Source organism: Moschus berezovskii, chromosome 6 (genome assembly GCF_049115385.1).
Source record: "Moschus berezovskii isolate FMDL1 chromosome 6, NW_MosBer_1.0, whole genome shotgun sequence".
Taxonomy (NCBI): Eukaryota; Metazoa; Chordata; class Mammalia; order Artiodactyla; family Moschidae; genus Moschus; species Moschus berezovskii.
This window is the reverse complement of record NC_142465.1, coordinates 26,816,386-26,838,998: the sequence shown is the minus strand read 5'-3', so window position 1 is coordinate 26,838,998 and position 22,613 is coordinate 26,816,386. Positions and strand designations below refer to the sequence as shown.

General features: G+C 35.3%; 1 protein-coding gene across 6 annotated transcripts in view; it reads left to right on the top strand.

Moving 5' to 3' along the window:
* EEA1 (early endosome antigen 1) overlaps positions 1-22,613 on the top strand; it is a 135,206-nt gene that overhangs the window by 47,537 nt on the left and 65,056 nt on the right. For 4 of the 6 annotated variants that reach the window (XR_008681922.2, XR_008681921.2, XM_055396420.2 and 1 more), the window contains exons 3-10: positions 72-194; positions 4,777-4,901; positions 9,611-9,665; positions 9,759-9,824; positions 11,533-11,572; positions 12,443-12,556; positions 14,739-14,860; positions 15,989-16,144. Coding sequence is in view for 4 of the 6 variants with exons in the window: in XM_055396420.2 (XP_055252395.2) it covers positions 72-194; positions 4,777-4,901; positions 9,611-9,665; positions 9,759-9,824; positions 11,533-11,572; positions 12,443-12,556; positions 14,739-14,860; positions 15,989-16,144 (801 nt within the window). In the remaining 2 variants the exon portion in view is untranslated. The remainder of the gene's footprint in view (positions 1-71; positions 195-4,776; positions 4,902-9,610; positions 9,666-9,758; positions 9,825-11,532; positions 11,573-12,442; positions 12,557-14,738; positions 14,861-15,988; positions 16,145-22,613) is intronic. The other 2 variants (XM_055396423.2, XM_055396422.2) reach the window with 2 other exon arrangements.

The following is a 22,613-nucleotide window of genomic DNA, read 5'->3' as shown; positions in this document are numbered from 1 at the left end:
TTTTCATTGTTTCTGTTTTGTTTCATAAATAACTTTTTGTGTATATCCTCCTAAAAGTTGTTATTTCACAGGGTTTCATCTGTCCATTATGTATGAAAAGATGTATAACTGCTATTGATTTGTCGGAGCATTACCAGAAAGTGCACGCTGAAAATGAGACAAGAGGACAGGAACTTAATGACTCCAGTGTTACTGTGGGTCCTGAATATTTTGTTTTAGCAGCTTGGTTATGGGTTGCCCGAAACAGCTTTGTTTTTCCTTGCCTCAATGTTGCTTAACTTTTTGTGCTACATGGGAGTATGGATTGCTTTCATTATGCATGCTCTAAGAAAGTTCAATAAGGAAAAGATGCTCTTGGGAAGTTGGCTTGGCTGTTCTGTTTGCAGCTGTCTTTCTGTGAATCTGTAAAATACACAAAAGTTTAAGCTTATTTTTGCATAAATTTTGCAACGAAATTTGAAATACAAAGTGAATGTTTTTTATTTCAGCATTTGTAAGTTATCTCTTTATTGTATAGTTAATGTTTTATTAATGAATATATTAAATGCTTTCAGTTAAGATGCTTTACTCTTAAAGAAAAAGAGGACCTTGCATGTGAACTGTTACTTGGGAAAATACACAGCATTCTATACAGCAGATCCAGAATCTGGATCTCCCTCTGTTTCAGTCTTTTCCCCAGACCTGTTGGAAGTTACAGAATGGTACACGCTTGTCATTAATAGTGGCTCACTCAAATGTTTCCCTGTAGTGTGTGAGGTGGAGAAGGCGATGGCAACCCACTCCAGTCCTCTCTCCTGGAGAATCCTGTGAACGGAGTAGCCTGGTGGGCTGCAGTCCATGGGGTCGCTGGACTCAACTGAGCGACTTCACTTTCACTTTTCAGTTTCATGCACTGGGGAAGGAAATGGCAACCCACTCCAGTGTTCTTGCCAGGAGAATCCCAGGGATGGGGGAGCCTGGTGGGCTGCCGTCTATGGGGTTGCACAGACTCGGACATGACTGAAGCGACTTAGCAGCAGCAGTGTGTGAGGCTGGTGCCAATTGAAGGCTGGGAGTGGAAGCCAGTGATGGGAAGTGTTGCCCATTTTTGGGCTGGAAAAAGTTTTTCAGATGATCTTGATATACTTCCTTTGAAAAGCATGACAGTATTCTAAAAACAAAGAAACATAGCTTTAAAAAATTTTATTTTACAAATCTTATAAAAGAAGGAAACTTTATTTATCATGAAGATAAAAAATCAGACTTTTTGCTGTGAGGTAGTGATGTATAAGAAAATGATCTCACCAAACCTTCAAATGGGGTACCTCAAATGTGCCAGGTATTTTGGTAGGTAAAGGAGATAAAAAGGTAAAGAAGATACGATCTCTATGCCAGGGAGTTTTTATTGTAGATATTTGTGAAAAGAGTGTAATGTATGATTCAACTTGAGGGGAACCGCAGAAAAATTTGAGGGGGGAGCAACTGAACCAGACATTCTCTAGTGTGGTAGGAAAATGAGTACATATAGGACACCAGGTAAACTGCAGAAGCAGTGTGGCCAGAGAGGCTTGAAAGATTCTTGGAACTCTGCTTAGTATTTTACCAGTTGTCTTTCTGCAGAGCATATGGGTTAGTTTTTCTTTATGGGTTAGCCAGAATCAAAAGTGACTGTCTTACCTATGTATCACTTAAATAAGAACTTTCCTTTTAACTGAAAGAATACTTGATACAATAGGGTATCATAAATATCAAGTTAAGCTAAGTTCTTTGCTATAGTAGATTTGACAAAGGGTTAGAGATAACTGAAAACTAAGGGTAAGGAATTTAATGCTTTTAATCCTAAGTCAGCTGTGTGTGTGTGAGGGAGAGAGACAGGGAGAGAGTTGGCGAGATGTTTGGAATGATTAGGGAAAATAAATATAGCTGGCTATTTTAGTGTTTTATTGTTGCTGTTTTACTGTTTGTAAGTTATCTAGCAACCTCAATTCCCATGAAGTTTAGAAAAAATAAATAGAGGAGTTTCTTAATATCCAGAATTAGTATCACAAAGTCCATGAACTAGAGATCATGCACTTTATTCACAGGACATCTTTCAGATACTCATTCTGAGTTTATGTACTTTATTTTAAGTGAATGATGTGGTTTTAATAAACTTTTCCCCCTTAATCTAGCCTTCCCATCCATGTCAGGCTAGGATTGCTAGAAATACTATGGGAATCAGTTTTAAAAATAATTGTTGAAAGATGAACAGGGTATAAGAAAGACTATAAAATGTGGGTACAGGAATTAGAGACTTGCCAAAATTAATACAGTGGAAGGCACCCATTCAGTGATTAATATTTATGCTCTGGAACATTAAGCAAAGGTTTAATATCAGATTAAGAAGGTGAGGAAGTACATATATGTATTTTAGAATTATTTTTATCATAAATGTCCTAAAATTGAAGATTTATTTAAACATGCCATGTCTCATCACATGGAAAACTCACTTAGATGGAATATTTCTACAGCTAAATACGTATTACTGAATTTCTAAAATTTCTCTTTAGGGATGAATCAGTTCTTTCTAGAGTATTAACCTGGTAATATTTAGAAGTGTTAAGAAGGTATGACATACCTTCATGTGATCATTAGCTTTTTGGCATCTTTAAGTATCTAGAGACAAAACCTGGAAGTAAAGACAATAGTCAGAAAGCCAAAACTGTGAAGATTAAATATTATAATTGGGGTGTGGATTCCCTGAAGAACAGTATAATTTGCCTTTTAGTTACTAGGGAAAGCTGAGACACAAAAGAGAAATGCCAAGCTAAATATTATAGGGGTTTATGCGCTGTTGCATTAAAAGCATGTTAACTAAGTGTGTGGTACTTTAGTTACTGGGCTGAAGTTATAAGAATGCCCAAGAAAGCTTAATATAGAGCCATTATTAAACATGGTGGTAGATAACAGATGGCTTTCAACAGGAGTGTTAACACCAGCTAGATTAACACACTAGCTGAGGCCATTCATTTATTCAGAAGACAGTGCTGAGCATCACATATCTCTGGGTCCTAATGGCATTATTCTAATGTTCAAAGGCACATCCTCAGTACCGCAGTCTTTATTTTAGGTGTTCCATAGGAGATCATTGCTTTCATTCACCTGTAACAGTGTCCCTGCCCATCACTCTGGCTCTGTGATCAGAACATACCTTTGTTTTCCAAATACAGCATGACTATGTTTTATACCTCTTCTATACCTTTGTTCACACTTCTCTATTTGCTTAGAGTGCCTTTATTTTCTGACAAGTAAATTCCTATTTATCTATTTCTAGTGACTCATATAGACATGTGTCAGCATATACATATACACACATATGTATGTGTGTCTGGATTTTTGGGGCAGTATTAACTGCTTAATAGGCAGATTTGGATACTTCTCTTGTATTCCTATAGTTCTTTATATATACCTCTGTTATACCATTGTCTGATAATGTCATCCTTATTGAGCCTTGAATCTCCCATATAATGTGAATAAGTGATGTGAGGGTGTGTTATTTGTACAGCACCCACAAAGGAGCAGAAGTAATACGTTTATTTTTAGTTTCTGGGTGTCCGGAATATTTATTATTTAGCTCAGTGTATCCCTTGGAAGGTTTTATAATATGCAAGCTGTTAAGCTTTTCTATTTGGTTTTTTTCCTGCCAAGTTATGCCCTGCCAGGTTCATTTGTATTTCATTAAATAGATACACAGAGTAGAAAGTATATGGTTATGTTCAAAGTACTGTACTAGTCACTAGGGAAACATAGATTAGCTTTGTTGTGTTATATTATTGTTGTTGTTTAGTCTCTAAGTCGTGTCCCACTGTTTTGCAACCCCGTGGCTTGTAGCCTGCCAGGCTTCTCTGTCCATGGGATTTCCCAGGCAAGAATTCTGGAGTGGGTTGCCATTTCCTTCTTCAGAGGGATCTTCCTGACACAGGGGTCAAAGCCACATCTCCTGCGTTAGCATTCAGATTCTTTATCACTGAGCCAGTCACTTGGGAAGCCTGATGGTAATGCTGGGGGAGAAAGCAATATATGCAGAGGTGTAAAAGTGTGAGACACTATGGTTTGTTCAGGGAAACATAGGTACTTTAGTATAGCTGAAGCATGTTGTATTGAGTGAAAGTGTCCTGAGATTATACTGGATGGGTCATTGGGGGACTACACATGCAGGACCTTGTATGCCATAGCCATGTAATAAGTTTTTAAGATTTTATAGGACTGTTTATTAACTTTAAGCTTTTATAGTGTTAATCTTAGGTTAGTAAGGGATTTACTGATTAGAATACTTCTCAACCATTGCACATACTCTGTGGTAATTATGGGTAATTTATATTACCTTTTTTCCTCAATGATCAGAATGCTTCATGTTCTTAGTTTTTTGGTTATCATTCCTGTGCAGTAGATTGTAGTAGATATTGTTTTACTTTGACAGATATTTAGAGAGATGGAGGATCTGATGGCATATCTTCTCAGCTAGACTTTTAGATTAGAACTAACTTCTTAGATTAGAATTCTGTACTATAGCCATTAATTTATTCAGCCTAAAAGATGGTTATAAGGGTCTTAAAAAATATTTTGTAAGCTGCAACCAGGATAGGCAGTGATGTGTCTTTGCACAGTATCAGAATTTAGACTTTGTACTGTAAATTACAATTTACTTAATGGCATTATTGGTATGACTGTTACATTTGACTATATTTCATAACATATGAATGGTTATTTTACAATACAAAATACTGTTTTGAAACCTTTTTCTACCTCTTTCTGTAGGGTTTCATATGTCCGCAGTGTATGAAATCTCTTGGATCTGCTGATGAACTTTTTAAACACTATGAGGCAGTCCATGATGCTGGTAATGATTCAAGTCATGGAGGAGAAGCTTTGGCTCTGAAGCGGTACAGTATAATAGCTTTGAAGTGTGATGTAATGAATGCACGTGATAGCATTCTTTAATCATGAATACTTAGTTCTTGAAGAGTAGTGTTTTTATATTTTTTGATTTAAACCTACCTTCATTTAACATAGTTTTCATCTTTTATTGTTATAATTTAGTCAGTCCTTGATCAATAATACCAACATCTGTAGCATGTTTCAGAGGTTATATTTTTAATAAAGATTGTGATTTTTTAAAAAACTTAAAGTATATTTAGCATATTCTGCTTATTAAAGAATGATATGCTTTCTTTAAAAATTTGTCTTTTGTATTTACCAACATAACAGCAAACAAAACACATTCTGCCTCTTAGCAATTTTACCTGACCATTTTAATGATTAAAATATAATTACTTAGAATAGGATTCAGCAGTTAACTTTGCTTTTCTTCTATTGGTGAGAACTTTTGTCTTAAATTCCCACTAAGGAAGAAAGCGTGATTTTATTCTGTTGCTATTCTATTGCTGATTTGTTGCTATGTGAAGAAGGCTGATCGCAGAAGAATCGATGCTTTTGAACTGTGGTGTTGGAGAAGACTCTTGAGAGTCCCTTATACTGCAAGGAGATCCAACCAGTCCATTCTAAAGGAGATCAATCCTGGATGTTCATTGGAGGGACTGATGCTAAAGCTGAAACTGCAATACTTTGGCCACCTCATGCGACGGGTTGACTCACTGGAAAAGACTCTGATGCTGGGAAAGGTTGGGGGCGGGAGGAGAAGGGGACGACGGAGAATGAGATGGCTGGATGGCATCACCGACTCTGTGGACATGGATTTGAGTGTACTCCGGGAGTTGGTGATGGACAGGGAGGCCTGGCGTGCTGTGATTCATGGGGTCGCGGAGAGTCGGACATGACTGAGCGACTGAACTGAACATGTCCTGACTTTGCCAGTACATGGACTGCAGCACTCCAGGTTTTCCTATCCTTCACTGTCTCGTGGATTCTCATGTCTATTGAGTTGGTGATGCTATCTGACCATCTCATACTCTGCTTTCAATCTTCCTGCCCCTAATCTTTCCTAGCATCAGGGTCTTTTCCAGTGAGTTGGCTCTTTGTATCAGGTGGCCAAAGTATTGGAGCTTCAGTATCAGTCCTTCTAATGAATATTCAGGTTTGATTTCTTTAGAATTGACTGGTTGGATCTCCTTGCAGTCCAAGGGACTCTCAAGAGTTATCTCCAGTGCTACAGTTAGAAAGCATCAATTCTTCAGCTCTCAGCAATGGCAAGCCACTCCAGTACTCTTGCCTAGAAAATCCCATGGATGGAGGAGCCTGGTAGGCTGCAGTCCGTGGGGTCGCTAAGGGTCGGACACGACTGAGCGACTTCACTTTCACTTTTCACTTTCACACATTGGAGAAGGAAATGGCAACCCACTCCAGTGTTCTCGCCTGGAGAATCCCAGGGACGGGGGAGCCTGGTGGGCTTCCGTCTATGGGGTCACACAGAGTCGGACACGACTGAAGTGACTTAGCAGCAGCAGCCCTCTTTATGGGCCAACTCTCATATCTGTACGTGACTACTGGAAAAACCATAGCTTTGTCTACATGGACGGACCTTTGTCGGCAAAGTGACATCACTGCTTTTAAATATGCTGTCTAGGTTTGTCATAATTTTGCTTCCAAGGAGCAAGTGTCTTTTAATTTCATGGCTGCAGTTACTGTCCACAGTGATTTGGAGCCCGCGAAAATAAAATGTGTCACTGTTTCCACTTTTTCCCCATCTATTTGTCATAAAGAGATGGGACCAGATACCATGATCTTTGCTTTTTGAATATTCAGTTTTAAGCCATCCTTTTCACTCTCCTCTTTTGCCCTCATTAAGAGGCTCTTTAGTTTCTCTTTGCTTTCTGCCATTAGGGTGGTATCATCTGCATATCTGAGGTTGTTGATGTTTCTCCTGGCAATCTTGATTCCAGCTTGTGATTTCATCCTGCCTGGCATTTCACATGATATACTCTGCATGTAGGTCAAGTAAGCAGGGTGACAGTGTACAACCTTGGCATACTCTTTTCCCAGTTTTGAACCAGTCTGTTTTCCCACGTCTGGTTCTAACTGTTGCTTCGTGATCTGCATACAGGTTTCTCAGGAGGCGGGTAAGGTGGTCTGGTATTCCCATCTCTTTAAGAATTTTCCAGTTTATTGCAATACACATGAAGGCTTTAGCATCGTCAATGAGGCAGATGTTTTTCTGGAATTCTCTTGCTTTCTCGTGATGCAATGAATGTTGGCAATATGAACTCTGGTTCCTCTGCCTTATCTGAATCCAGCTTATACATCTGGAAGTTCTTGGTTCACGTGCTTTTGAAGCCTAGCTTGGAGAATTTTGAGTATTACTTTGCTAGCAGGTGAAATGAGTGCAATTGTCCGATAGTTTGAACAATCTTTGGCATTGCCCTTCTTTTCCATTGGAATGATAACTGACCTTTTCCAGTCCTGTGGCCACTGCTGAGTTTTCCAAATTTGCTGGCATGTTGAGTACAGTGCTTTAACAGGTCATCTTTTAGGATTTGAAATAAGTCAGCTGGAATTCCATCACCTCCATTAGTTTTGTTCATAGTAATGGTTCCTAAGGCCCACTTTACTTCGTACTCCAGGGTATCTGGCTTTAGGTGAGTGATCACACCATCATGGTTATCTGGGTCATTAAGATCTTTTTTGTATAGAATAGTACAGAAAGATAGTCTCTGCATATATACAATATGCTTATATCTATGTACATATAAAGAAATGTATAAATTACGTAATTACATAAAAGAGCAGTTCTGCATTGTCCTGTACCTTTTGTTTCTGTCTGTATCTATGGATTGTTTCTTATCATTGCAGATAGTTATCTTATTTTTTTTAATGACTGCATGGAATTTTACCATTCTCCTGTTGACAAGCATTCAGGCTATTTCCAGTGTTTTGTGGAAGTATATAAATGTTGTGGTAGTATATGTCTTTGTGGACATGTTGTTTGCATGTGTTTAAATATATCTGGAAGATATATTTCCAGAAATGGGATTTCTGGATAAAGTTTCCCTTTAAAATTTTGATAGATGCTTCCTAATTTTCTTTTGTCAATATCCTAGACTGTTCAATCTGTTAAACGTTTCAGAAGATTTTCTTTGCTAGACAAGTTACTTTCAAAAATTTATTAAGTGGCACTTTTTGAAAGATTAATCGGAGTAACTGAGTGCACCCAATTAGAAGCTGAATTAAAATTATCTTCCTTGCAATTTCATTCAATATGAGCCATTCCTATATAATGTTATTAATTCATCTCTTCATCGTTTTGTTTTATACATGGCATTGGAATAATAATAAAGAGTAGGGAAAACTTAAAACCTATACACACATTTTTATACACATATTAAGACCAAGGTTTCTCCAGTTAGCCTGTGGTTTCTCCAAATCGGATAAGTTCATAGGACCACATGGGGGAGAGAGAGGGAAGGATGGGGATACACACACACACACACACACACACGCACGCACAAAACAGAGAAATGAAAACTAATGAAAGTGTCATAAAAAGGCAAATTTTAAGAGAAAAGAAAAAAGCAGGAATATATTATCTAGTTTTAGTTTTGTATTCAGAGTTTAAAGATGACACCTTAAAGTTTATGTCCATCATGAAGTGCTTCTAGGTAGAAGTGATCACTATCTTTTTGCTTCTGTTTTCATTTCTATTGTAGAACTAATGGCCTTTATGTGTTTTCTTCCCCCATTAAGCTGAATGACTTGAGAGTCTGGCATAGACAAGTTCTATTGAATAATGAATTCTTTATGTATGAATGGCTTTGAAAGGTAGAGGTTCCTTTTCTACTGTTAACTATGTTTCACAGATGAAGCTGACTTTGTTTCTTTACTCTATCTTCACTTCCATCCTAGAGAATAATTTTCCTACCAGTGTGTCCCATTATGTTTTACTTTCTGATATGCTTGTGCTGGTGTGGACTTAGTCTTCTGCATCATTAGAACTGATCCTGTTCTTTTCCCTTTGTACTACAATCAGTGCACATGAGTATTCCCAGTCAGCTCATTTCAGTCTTCTATCTTGGCAGTCATTGGAGTGGCATGGAGCAAGGAGAGTCCCTTTTTCTGCTGTTTATAATCCAAGAGGATAAGATATGCTCTTCATATCTAGAAGAATAATTGCAAATGTGTTTTCTCATGGAATGTCTTCTGCATAAGGGCTGAGTTGTCTGCTCGACCATTGTTTGTCAGACTACTAGATGAGGGGAAGGTGAGGTTTTGACAGGAAAGAGCATTTCAGACTTAGGAAACAGCAAGGAGCCAGCATTGCTACAGCTAAGTGAATGAGGGCAAGAGTGGTAAGATAGGGATTAGATTGTGCAGATTTTCATAGTCCTTGTTAATGAGTTTAGATTTTATACTAACTACAGTAGGAAGCTTTATTGCTAGTAAATTAATGGGAGACCTTTTGCTTTTGTCTCAGTACTTGCCAGTCAGTTTTACTGTTTCCATGATAAAAATGTTCTTCCATTGATAGACAGTATGCTTAGGAATAAAATTATTTTCCCAAGGACTGTATATATGCCACTATATATAAAATCTATAGAATTTTTTTAAGATTTGGGAAAACTAGAATATTAATATATATTCACTAGCTGTGATTTGTTAAAGCAAATTAACCATTAATTCCTTTTTTCCAATTTATGTTTAGAGATGATATAACACTACTCAGACAAGAGGTCCAAGACCTACAGGCTTCACTTAAGGTAAAATAAAAATGATTATACTTGTTTATTTTCAGTGTATCAGATAAATAAAACCTCTTAAAATTTTCTGATTAAAACCTTTTCTTTCCTTAGGAAGAAAAATGGTACTCAGAAGAATTAAAGAAAGAATTAGAAAAATTTCAAGGGCTGCAGCAGCAAGTAATTGCTTTTAAATACTAAAGTTTGTTATTAGTTGTTCATTTTCATTGTTTTAAATTAAGTATAATGCTTTTTTGTAAACAAGTGGCATGATATGAGTAGCTTGCTAATTGTTTTTCTGTGCTTAGTAGCCTACATATGTATCCTTTGAAATTCTAATGAATACAAACCAATATAACCAATATATGGAAAGCTCAGATACAACTCCTTAAAAGTGCTCCATTAACAATCATTTACCTATGGGACTTCTCTGAAGTGATTAAAAACTCTGTTCCCACTGCAGAGGGTGCAGGTTAGATTCGTGGTCAGGGAAGTAAGATCCCACATGCTACAGTGTGGCCAAAAGAATCATTTACATATGGATTTTTTTTTATACCAGGCCATTTTATTCTTATTTTCTGACAATATACGTAAGTGGTTAAAAAATATAGGTTCAAACAATTGTGAAGCACTTCAACGCACTTGAGTTTGTGACAAATTGGAAATCACTGAAATGTCTATTAGTAGGGAAAGAATTATTATTAACTGCTTATAGTTTATATTAGAGGTGATTGTTTGAAAGCATGGGAAAACTGTTGTATTCATGTTAGATTTTAGAAACAAATATTGTGTCTTTGACAGAGGTGCATAAGTACCATACAACTTACATAAAAATTAAACAGAAAAGAACAAGAAAATCACTGTAGTATCCAAAGTGATTATTTTGAGTGACTTCATTTGATATCTCAGATTCATTATATATAATGTTCTTTAATGTATTTTCTAAAAAAAGTTTTAACAAATTATGATTTTTATACTAAAGTTATTTTGACTTTTATATGAACATACATAAAAAATCATAGAACGATGACTTTCACCAAATACATATATAGTTTTCATTTCTGTGAATAAAAATGATACCCTTTAACAATAGCTTTAATACTTTTATAAAATAATTAGTGATCCCTCTGCACATTATCTTAGCACATTAAGATAGCACATGACATATTAGTACATGACTCCCAGTTGTCTTTGCCTTTTTGTCTTTTTCCCAAAAGTTATCATTTGGACTAGAAAAGAAAAATAAACGGATAACAAGATATCAGTCTTATTATTACTCAGCTTCTATAATTGAGGATGCATTAAAGAGGGTTTTAATAATCTAAAATACTTACAGTTCACCTACTCATGTTTTAGGTGGATGCCATTAACAGTCAAACGTGCTGTATTAATATTATTTTCGGTACTTGAAAACACAGGAAGTTGTTTACTTCATTTGAGATAACTATTTTAACTTGATAATAGGGACTTCCTAGATGGCACCAGTGGTAAAGAACCTACCTGCCAATGCAGGAGACTTAAGAGACGTGGGTTTGATCCCTGGGTTGGTAAGATCCCAATAGGAGGGCATGGCAACCCATTCCATTATATTAACATGTTATTATTGAATTTATGGAATTTAAGATGCCATCTTGGCAAAGTTCATGAAAATTTAATATGTTAACAAATTCTTAGAGGCAGTGAGCTATAGTTAAATCATTTTGCCAGACAGCCTACTGGTATCTTAGAGATCTAGAAGGATGTGAGCAGGCCAAGATTTGATTTTCATCAAAATCTTGCCACTTACCTGACAGAATCTATTTCAAAGATTGTTTTTCACATTGACAATGGTAACAATATAGTCTTTTCCTTTTAATACATTTGTTTATATTTTTTTGTTTTCATCGAGGAGTCCAAACCTGATGGATTAGTGGCTGATTCATCAGCAGGTAACTTTACTTAAAGCTGTTATTTTTTCATTTTTCTTGTCATCCCTTTTTTACTTCTTTCTTTTACTCTGATGCCTGCTACATGAATTTTGTTTTATTGTTTTACTTCATGGCACTGAAACAGTGAAGTTAACAGTCATATTCTAGGTTGAGAGTGTTTATTACCTGTGAACTTTATAATTTAATCAGTTATTGAAATCTTATTATAGTTCATTATATTCTGAAGTTACACACTTTTGAAATATTACATTAATATGGTGGTTAATGAAAGTTTAGATCTATATTAAAAGTGATGTACTTTGTTTCCTCTTAAAATTAAAAAAGAGATTAGCATCTTTGTAATGGACTTTAACTGGAGGAATGCTCAATGAATAATAAAAATTATATTTTGAGATTAGCTTTTGTATTTAATGTCTCTTTGAAGTTTCTTTATGAGAATGAAGTAGTAAGAATTGACTGCATATTTTAATTATTTAAGACCTTGATTATTCTTAAAACATTTCATCAGAGGCACAAAATATACACTTTTTTGGTCAGTTGGCAGATACAGAAAAATAACTGTGAAATGTGAAATTAGAATAATCTTTAAACAAATATTTATAAATATTTTAGGTATGATGCTAAATATTTCTTTCATTTACTTTACATGTTCGTAAACTTTGACTTGGGCCTTAAATGTGTTGGCTGTGATTGATTCTTTTTTTTTTGAGATATGATTAATTCTTAAAATGTGAAGATATTCTTAAAATGTGAAGATACTCTACTTGTAATTGGCTAGTAGATCATGTTGATTGTCTTTAACTCCTACAATGATAGTAACAGTTTAGGAAATGTAATTCACATTGTATCTGAATAACTGCTTTTCTGTAGAACTACAGTCTTTGGAACAACAATTAGAAGAAGCCCAAACAGAAAATTTTAATATTAAACAAATGAAAGATTTGTTTGAACAGAAAGCAGCCCAACTTGCCACTGAAATTGCAGGTAAATTAAATCAGAATTTTTTTTTATCCAATAAATCAGTCTCATTACCTTTTTGCCATTGTATATCCTATAGATAAACATTGTATTTTAGTGTGATAAAGCATTTGTTATAGACTGTCGTGGTGATTACTGGCATTTAATGATAACAGAGTTGCTGTGTAAGTTATTTTATTTGTTCTTCCACCTCCTCCCTTCGAAGAACTGATTTTCCCTGTAAAATTCTTTTTGAATTTTAGAGAAGATGAATTTTCTTTTGAGGTATGGTTAAAGATTGACAAGTAATATTTTGAAGAAGTTAAATAATATGGTATAGATTTAACATTTGGTTATGCTAGCAGTTGCACGTAATTTTTTCAGCTACATGCTTTTAGGTAAAATTTAGGTAAAAATATGTGATTGAGAACGTGATCACTGACCTAGAGCCAGACATCTTAGAATGTGAAGTCAAGTGGGCCTTAGAAAGCATCACTACGAACAAAGCTAGTGGAGGTGATGGAATTCCAGTTGAGCTATTTCAGATCTTGAAAGATGATGCTGTGAAAGTGCTGCACTCAATATGCCAGCAAATTTGGAAAACTCAGCAGTGGCCACAGGACTAGAAAAGGTCAGTCTTCATTCCAATCCCAAAGAAAGGCAATGCCAAAGAATGCTCAAACTACCGCACAATTGCACTCATCTCACACGCTAGCAAAGTGATGCTCAAAATTCTCCAAGCCAGGCTTCAGCAATATGTGAACCGTGAACTCCCAGATGTTCAAGCAGGTTTTAGAAAAGGCAGAGGCACCAGAGATCAAATTGCCAACATCCGCTGGATCATGGAGAAAGCAAGAGAGTTCCAGAAGAGCATCTATTTCTGCTTCATTGACTATGCCAAAGCCTTTGACTGTGGATCACAGTAAACTGTGGAGAATTCTGAAAGAGATGGGAATACCAGACCACCTGACCTGCCTCTTGAGAAACCTGTATGCAGGTCAGGAAGCAACAGTCAGAACTGTACATGGAACAACAGACTGGTTCCAAATAGGAAAAGGAGTACGTCAAGGCTGTATATTGTCACCTTGCTTATTTAACTTATACGCAGAGTACATCATGAGGAACGCTGGGATGGAAGAAGCACAAGCTGGAATCAAGATTGCCGGGAGAAATATCAATAATCTCAGATATGCTGATGACACTACCCTTATGGCAGAAAGTGAAGAGGAACTCAAAAGCCTCTTGATGAAAGTGAAAGAGGAGAGTGAAAAAGTTGGCTTGAAGCTCAACATTCAGAAAACAAAGATCATGGCATCTGGTCCCATCACTTCATGGGAAATAGATGGAAAAACAGTGGAAACCGTGTCAGACTTTATTTTTTTGGGCTCCAAAATCATTGCAGATGCTGATTGCAGCCATGAAATTAAAAGACACTTACTCCTTGGAGGGAAAGTTATGACCAACCTAGATAGTATATTAAAAAGCAGAGACATTACTTTGCCAACCAAGGTCCGTCTAGTCAAGGCTATGGTTTTTCCCGTGGTCATATATGGATGTGAGAGTTGGACTGTGAAGAAAGCTGATCGCCGAAGAGTTGATGCTTTTGAACTGTGGTGTTGGAGAAGACTCTTGAGAGTCCCTTGGACTGCAAGGAGATCCAACCAGTCCATTCTAAGGGAGATCGATCCTGGGTGTTCATTGGAAGGACTGATGCTAAAGCTGAGACTGCAATACTTTGGCCACCTCATGCGACGAGTTGACTCACTGGAAAAGACTCTGATGCTGGGAAGGGTTGGGGGTGGGAGGAGAAGGGGACGATCGAGGATGAGATGGCTGGATGGCATCACCGACTCTGTGGACTTGAGTCTGAGTGAGCTCCAGGAGTTGGTGATGGACAGGGAGGCCTGGCGTGCTGTGATTCATGGGGTCGCGGAGAGTCGGACACGACTGAGCAACTGAACTGAACTGAATACATTAAAATGCTAATTTAGTAATTGAGTGGATTTTATTTAGACAAAAGACATTTGATCATTTAAGTTTGTCATTGAATATCATCAGAAGTATAATTTTATTGTCTACATTTATAGTTCTCAAAGGAATGTGAATTTGAATTAGAGTGGTTTTTAGATAGGCACTGGATATACAAGAATGTATAACTTGTCTTCTCTAGAGTTAATGTCATGTCATCTATGTAACTGTTCTTAATTAGATATAAAGTCAAAATTTGATGAAGAAAGGAGTCTTAGAGAAGCTGCTGAACAGCAAGTGACACATCTGACAGAAGAATTAAACAAAGAAGCAGCTATGATTCAAGATCTTAAGACCGAACTGGTAATTTAGAAACCATTTATTAGAATGTACCTTATTTGAAATTGATTAATGAAATACATATGCTGATGAAGCATTTTTAAAAGTATAGTTTGAATAGAATGGAGGAAATAAAAAAAAATTCCCTGTAGTTTTACCACCTACACACATATATGTGTGTGTGTGTTTCCACTATATATGATTTTTAGAGTAAGAATAGAATTTTATGATACATTATTTATGGCATTAACATTTTTATTGTTTTTGTTTTAATGTCACCTGTCGTTTTTGGTAGTTTCCATATCTGCATCTCTGATCTTACCATTCCTTGAACTTTAGTTTTGTAAATCCATCTAGGACACTTCTAAAAGGAGAAGAGGGCAGCAGAGGGTGAGATGGTTAGATAGCATTACCAACTCACTGAACATGAATCTGAGCAAACTCTGGGATTAAATAGTGAAGGACAGGGAAACCTGGCGGGCTGCTGCCCATGGAGTCGTAAAGAGTTGAATCAACTTAGTGACTGAACAACAACAACAAGGACACTTCTAACTGCATTTCCAGCTTTCATTTCAAATTCAACGAGTATAACATCAAGTCATCATATTTCTGTCATTGATACCATATGTTTTTAACCTTCTCCCCAGGCTTAACAATCTTGGATCTGTCCTTGCTTCCTTTCTTTCCTTTATTTACCACTCAATAAACATATGAATATGTGAATCAGTTAGATTCAATCTGCAACAAACCCTAATTATGCTTATGTATACTCCTTCATTTTATTACTAGTTTCATAGGATAAAAAAATGAAGGGATTTAGCATTAACAAGTGATTGTTGTTATAAGTGGGTGTAGTTTGTAAAGGAAAGGAAAGCAGTTAAAGTGCTAAGGATAATTGTGTATTTGCTATTTTGTACCTTGAGTGGTAATACTGTTAAATATGAGAGAAAGCTCTTATTTAGCTCTATGAAAAAAGGATAAAGATTGTTGGGGGAAAACATCTGTGTTCAATGTTTGGAATCTAGTAATTGATGTTAAAAGATTGTTTTCATTTCTTAGTAGTAAAACTATTTTAAAAATGTGTGTTATTTAAAAATGTGTGTTCACTAAATAGTCTCACTTTTTTTTTTTTTTAAATTTGTTGCTTCACAGCTTCAGAGACCTGGAATAGAAGATGTTGCCGTGTTAAAGAAAGAACTGGTCCAAGTTCAAACACTAATGGATAACATGACCTTGGAACGTGAGAGAGAATCTGAAAAACTCAAAGATGAGTGCAAAAAGTTACAAACAGAATATACTAACTCAGAGGTAATGAAGTTTAGTGCACTTAAATAAGACTGATGTTAACTTGTTTAATGTGCATTGAGTGAAGCCAGCATTTTTCTGAGTGACTCAAACACTACTTGCCTTTCTTTCATCTGGTCTCAATAATATCTGTATATAGTCAATATGGGCTGAAAGTATTTTATCTTTGCTTTATGAAGTTGGGCACTTAGAGAATAATGTTTGCACAAAGGAGTATTACTCTGTTTAATAAATAATGATATTGTAGAGAAATTATATTTAAATTTGCTCCAGATTAATAAGTAGTAATTTATTTCAATTTGGTAGGGGTAAAGGAAGTACGATTTCGTTTTCTTCATTTGTATTACTTATGTAGCTTAGAAACACTCCATCCAGAAATTCCCTTTATAGGTCTCTGATAAGTGATCTACAATTCTTGCTATGTGTTGTAGGGGTTGTATATTTCTTCCTAAGTCAGCCATTCCATTGAGTTGGCATTTGTTTCCCTATAATTTACATGTACTGGTTCCATACACAGAATAAACTGTTCTTTTCCACATGAAATATTTGATGACTGTTGATCTTTTCTCTGAATTTTCTTCTCTTCTAGGATAAACATTCTCAGTTCTTCTATTTATTACATGACTTTTGTCTGTCAATCCGTTATATAATTGTCAGCATATGACAAGTTCTAGGATATGTAGTAAATATATTTGCTTAAAAATGCTAGCATTTGTCTTTCATACTGTATCATAGGTATTTTTATTATAACTACTACTGTGTATAGTTCTTAAGCTCCCTTATATGATACAGACCTGTTTTTCATGTTTTTTGGTTTAAAAAGTTATAGTGACATTTCAACTTGCATCTCAGATTTTTTTAGCTGATTATCTAAAAGCCACTCTTCATAATTATTAATGAACTATCGAGTACAAATATTACAGATAATCCATATCTTCCTTTTATTACTTTCTCCTATGTCTTATCTGTGGAGGATTGGTGAAAGTTTATGGGTACAACACACATAGGCATGTGAGTCTTTGTAATGGTTAACATTTCAGACTTTTAAGTTGATGAACTTGAGGTGCAGATTTCCTAAACATGATCTTTATAGCCCAGTAATAAAAGTTCAACAAATTTTCAAATAATTTTAGGGAGTTCATGAACTTATCAAAGCCAATAAAAATCTCCTAATGTGTAATCTAGGAGAGGCTGAATCAAAGAAGTTTTGTGGGAAAAAATCCCATTCAAATGCTAGGTTAGAAATTTCTTTTAACCCTGTAAATTAAGTATTAAGTTTGTTTTATATTTAAGGAATCTGGGCTTCAATGAGATTAAATAACTTGTTCAAGTTCATGCACCTAATGTAAAGAAGCTAGGATTAGAACTCAAGTCTATCTTGAAGCTCATGTCTTTCTGTATCATGTCTTTTCCCATTTTTGGTGGTCTGGTGATTGTGTTAGAAGTAAATTTGTGTTATTAATCATAACCTAATACTTACTGTTATTACTTTTTGCATTTTGACATATTGTATGATGTTTGTATTGAGTATAACTTAAAATACTTTTGAGTTGTGTCCCATACCATTCCATATGAAAAAATTACTGTCTAAATATTCCATCTCATTTGTTTTTTACTGTATTTTTAGCTTCTACTTACTCCTTAGTATATGGTGTGTATTTTATTAAAATTCAGTTTTATTCTCAGTTATGTGTGTTAATGAATTATATAACCGGAAGAACTAAAAGAAGAAAATTTTATGTATTACTGCTTTTCTGAACCTAAACATTGACATCAGAAATAAAACAGTAAAAGGAATTAAAGAAACTAAAAATGCAATGATTTGTTTTCTATTTCTAGTCAAGGTTCAAGATACATAATCTGATAGACATTGTTAAGTATGTTCCATTTCTTTCATTAAAAATATAACTTATGAATTCATTGTCATTTAAAAAATTTAACTATTTTTAAAAGTGGAAAAATAACTCATTCTAAAGCATTTAAAAGTATTTTTAAATAATTAACTTTTCTTTAAATCAGAAATTAAGGTTAATAAAAGTATTATTCCTATAAATCTGCATTATTGAAAATGTCAGAGCTGTAACTAACTTATATTTGGTGTTGTCTTTAATGGAAATGATTTTTGACGAATTTTATTTATATTCCAAATATCTTCATTTGAATCCTAATTTTTAAAACTAAAAAGGTTATAGAGATGGAATAAATATTACATTCATTCAGAGTTATTAAAGAGAGCATTTAAATATTTGTTAAAGATTTGCTAGTAAGAGATTAGATTTAGAAGTGTGTTTGCATTTTTTATTGTATGTTCAGTGTGTACTTTTGTCAGTTTTGTTTTCCATGTTTCATCCATCATTTTATTTTATTTTTTCTGCTTTCTAATGGAGATGCTTAAATTTGAGGTAATGTCTTTTTGGAAGGCTTTTAATATTAGTACTGTTTTTAATATAGTACCTTCTAGCACCGTATGGCAATTTTGTGTTTTTAAGACAATCTCAAACTTCAAATATATGCTCCTTTTTGTTTTATTAATCAAGCCAAATTTTCACCATCTTCAGAATGGTTATTTACTAAAAGTATTTGGCCATTAGGACAATAATTATAATCCTAAAGCACTAGCAGGAAGTTTGAAATACCTTTCCTTAATTATTTTGTAATTTGAAATTTTTTAGTAAAAATTCAATGTTAAATTCAGTAATGTGGCTTCAAGGAAATGCACATTATTTTATAGGGTCTTATATATCTGTTTCCATGTTCAGAGATACTGTGCAAGTATCTGTTAACTTCTGGGAGAATCATTCCTCTCGTTAGTGAGTGTTTTTTGAATGCCTGAGTGAAAGAAGCTAGTATACATGTGGGGAATAGAACAGTGAATAAGATACAGTGCCTGCTGACGTGAAGTTTATATTCCTTTTGGAAGCCAAACAATGTGAAATAAACCAACTCACAATAGTGCCATGAGGGAAAACAAAGCAGGATATGGGCAGTAGTGGGGCTGACAATAATGTGGATCAGTTTTAGGTAGGATGATCAGGGAAAGGTATCCTCAAAGAGGATGCATGGGAGAAGAATGAAGTAAGCAAGAAGCAGAGTGAAGACCTGGGAGCAGCATTCCCAGGAGGAAGGCGGGCAAGTGCTGAAGGCTTCTGGGCACAAGTGAGCTTGTCCTGTTAACTAGTGAGGACTGTCTGTGTGGCTTGCAGAACCTTCTTTTTGAATTTCACCTAAAGTTACGGTATCTCAGTAGTGAGTGTATTTCCTTAGAAAATTTGTCTTTCTTCAATCTTAATTTTTAAAAAATAGAGCTATAATACATGATCACTGTAAAAAGTTAAAATGACTCAAATGTACAGTAGGAGGAAAAGCTTCCTGTAATTCATTCCTCTTTCTCCTCTTCCCTGTAACTAAAATTTATCTTTAGGTGTATACATCTTTTTGTCCCTTGAGTTAACTAAAAAGTTTTAAGTGCTTGCTTTTATATTTTTAAAAATTCAAGTAAAAAAATATGTATTTAGTGTACAACAGGTACATTATAAGATATAACAAATAATTTTGGATACATTTGCTTTATATTTTGTTTCTTTTGCATGTTGCAATTCATCAGCAGAATAGATACTGGATATATGTTATACATAGTTAATCTTATAAACTTTAATGTGCGTTCATGGTATTTTAATGAAATATACTCAAAATTTGCATTTTAGTACATACTTGTTTATTATGTGTGAAAAACTCTAGTAATTCCTTTGATAAGATAGAAATAGAGATTTAAATATAATTTTTCTTGTGATAAATGATTAGGAATCAGCATAGTAAAAAGTATAATAATTTAAAGTAGCTGGATTGTTCCTGTTATTTTAATTAACGTCCATAATGTTGTTCAGTTGAGTCACTCAGTTGTGTCCGACCCTTTGGACCCCATGAACCGTGGCCTGCCAGGCCTCCCTGTCCATTACCAACTCCCGGAGTTCACCCAAACCCATGTCCATAGAGTCGGTGATGCCATCCAGCCATCTCATCCTGTGTCGTCCCCTTCTTCCCCTGCCCTCAGTCTTTGCCAGCATCAGGGTCTTTTCAAATGAGGCAGCTCTTCGCAACAGGTGGCCAAAGTATTGGAGTTTCAGCTTCAACATCAGTCCTTCCATTGAACACCCAGGACTGATCTCCTTTAGAATGGACTGGTTGGATCTCCTTGCAGTCCAAGGGACTCTCAAGAGTCTTCTCCAACACCACAGTTTAAAAGCATCAATTCTTCGGTGCTCAGCTTTCTTTATAGTCCAACTCTCACATCCATACATGACCACTGGAAAAACCATAGCCTTGACTAGATGGACCTTTGTTGGCAAATTAATGTCTCTGCTTTTTAGTATTCTGTCTAGGTTGGTCATAAGTTTCCTTCCAAGGAGTTAATAGTGAATAATTCTAAGATTCAAAGTTGTTAGTCATAGCAATTTGAAGTAAACTCCTAATACATTTCAAGGTTACACAACCAGTTTAAGACAGAGCATTAAGATACACTTTAAGTTGAACACAGTTGAAAATACATGAATATTTAAACATTTCATTCTTTGAAATATGTTTTATATACATGTTTTCCTTAAAAGATCAGGCCATGAACATATCTCAGACATGTTGCCATTACCAAAAATATTTTTGAAACCTCTTTTTGTTGACCTCAAACCACTTTGGAAAACACTCAAAACACTGATTTCAGTTTTATGGTTATTAAAATAAGCCTAAATGTTTGATTGTTCAGTTAGATTACCTTGTTTACTAGTTTTGTTTCTAAAACTTTATACTTTCACCCATTTACAGTGGATTTGATCTTATTACAGTGAGAATTCTTGAAACAACAACAAAAATATGCCACAAATTCTAGAGCAAAAGATCACCTGGCATTAATTAGTGGCTTTCTTAGATTTTTTTCCTTGAAAGTACTCATCTGTAATATACAGTATAGGTAATGCTGATGTGTTTATTTAAAAAATGAAATTTATTGTATTCATATTATAAAATCTATTTACTAATGAGGAATATAGACAATGAAGATAATTGTAACATTCAGTTCAGTTCAGTCGCTCAGTCGTGTCTGACTCTTTGCGACCCCATGAATCACAACACGCCAGGCCTCCCTGTCCATCACCAACTCCCGGAGTTCACTCAAACTCGTGTCCATAGAGTCGGTGATGCAATCCAGCCATCTCATTCTCTGTCGTCCCCTTCTCCTCCCGCCCCCAATCCTTCCCAGCATCAGAGTCTTTTTCCAGTGAGTCAACTCGTCACATGAGGTGACCAAAGTATTGGAGTTTCAGCTTTAGCATCAGTCCTTCCAATGAACACCCAGGATTGATCCTTTTAGAATGGACTGGTTGGATCTCCTTGCAGTTCAAGGGACTCTCAAGAGTCTTCTCCAGCACCACAGTTCAAAAGCATCAATTCTTTGGCGATCAGCTTTCTTCACAGTCCAACTCTCACATCCATACATGACCATTGGAAAAACCATAGCCTTGACTAGATGGACCTTTGTTGGCAAAGTGATGTCTCTGCTTTTTAATATACTATCTAGGTTGGTCATAACTTTCCTTCCAAGGAGTAAATGTCTTTTAATATCATGGCTGCAATGTAAAAAGTAAACCTTATAAGCAATATTAGAGATACAGAGGTCTCTTATTAACATCATTTTCAGGAAACCAAGTTGCCTGATCTCTAGTGGTTGAAGCTTTCATATATAATAAGTTTGGATTTCCAGGTTCTTTGGTTATTTTTCTTTTACCTTACTTATTAAATGATTAACCCATTGTTTTAATAATAGACATTAATTTTCATTAAAAAAATGTTAAACACATTAAAGCAAATTGCCCAGCTGTTATCCATGATCATAGAGAGACCCAGGTTAATGAAACTATATATAACTTCTGTTTGACAGCTTCTTTGGCCAAATACTTTCTATTACAGTAAAAGTAGAAAAATGATTAGCCACCTCAAAGGTAATTCTGTGTTGGTTGTTTGCATTTAACATGATTTTGAAATGTACTAAAGAAGTTGAGAGAAAATGTAGGTATAACTTGCATATCTTTTTTAAATTCAGAAGGATTAAATTATAAAATTTAAAGCCAGTAAGTTCAAGTTTGCAGTTTGCTGTTTCAGACGCATAAAATAGGATGCTAACTTTTCATTTCATGTATTATTAAATAATGAAGTTGTAAAGTTTTGGATACATTTGGAAAACTAATTTTCAGCCAGAAAAAGACGTGGGGAAGCAGTAGGGGTAGTAAAATAAAAAAAGAATCAAGTTGAAATTTCTAAGAATTATTAAAGTTTAATGACAACATTGGAAGGACTGATGCTAAAGCTGAAACTCCAATAGTTTGGCTACCTCATGCGACGAGTTGACTCATTGGAAAAGACTCTGATGCTGGGAAGGATTGGGGGCGGGAGGAGAAGGGGACGACCGAGAATGAGATGGCTGGAT